At 39.3% G+C, this 631-nt stretch overlaps 1 protein-coding gene across 1 annotated transcript in view; it reads right to left on the minus strand.

Moving 5' to 3' along the window:
* TCTEX1D2 (Tctex1 domain containing 2) overlaps positions 1-429 on the minus strand; it is a gene marked incomplete at its 5' end in the record, with an annotated part of 4760 nt that extends 4331 nt beyond the window's left edge. Inside the window, one exon of the mRNA XM_009696419.1 lies at positions 296-429. Within this exon, the coding sequence (XP_009694721.1) occupies positions 296-429 (134 nt within the window). The remainder of the gene's footprint in view (positions 1-295) is intronic.
* Between the last annotated feature and the right edge of the window lie 202 nt (positions 430-631).

Here is a 631-nt window from a genome sequence, read left to right on the forward strand (position 1 = left end):
ATGAAGCATCACTTCTTTCTTCTCTCTAATGCAGCTTCTTTCCCCCTGCAGACCCTTCAAGGCTGACATCCGACACCAGCCAGGTTTCAAGAAAACAAATCTTGTCTGCTTGAATTAGGTTTCTAGTTCTGCAGTCAATGAACTTATGTATATAGGACAGATTGTTTCATAACAGTAGGCTCAAGTCAGTCAATGGGGAAGGAATAGGTTTCAAGAATAAAGGAGGAAAGAGGGATTTTGTCAAAGGAGAGGGGACAGTAAGAAATCAAATGACTTCCCCAGCAAACCTCCTTACCTTTCAGTCTGTCTTTTATTGTCTCTGATAAAGACTTTGTAAGCTGAGGCATTTCTTCTGGGATGTACTGTACATTGGCCAGCTTCTCCTTCAGTATTGCATGGATGCATTCTTTTACTATGGATGATTTAAAACTATCAGGGAAAAAAAAAAACCAGCAACATAAAGCCTAGAAAGTTCACACAATGTGTAAAAACATACATAACCCCACCTGGAAAAATTTAGCTTTCACGTATTAAAGAAAAACAACAAATGAAAAACTATAGGGGAAAAAAGCCCAGCTAAAATGGAGAGACAATCAGCCCTGCCAAAAGCCAAACACCCATAAACACAGGT

The sequence above is a fragment of the Cariama cristata genome, unplaced genomic scaffold (assembly GCF_000690535.1).
Source record: "Cariama cristata isolate BGI_N322 unplaced genomic scaffold, ASM69053v1 scaffold8873, whole genome shotgun sequence".
In the NCBI taxonomy this organism is placed as follows: Eukaryota; Metazoa; Chordata; class Aves; order Cariamiformes; family Cariamidae; genus Cariama; species Cariama cristata.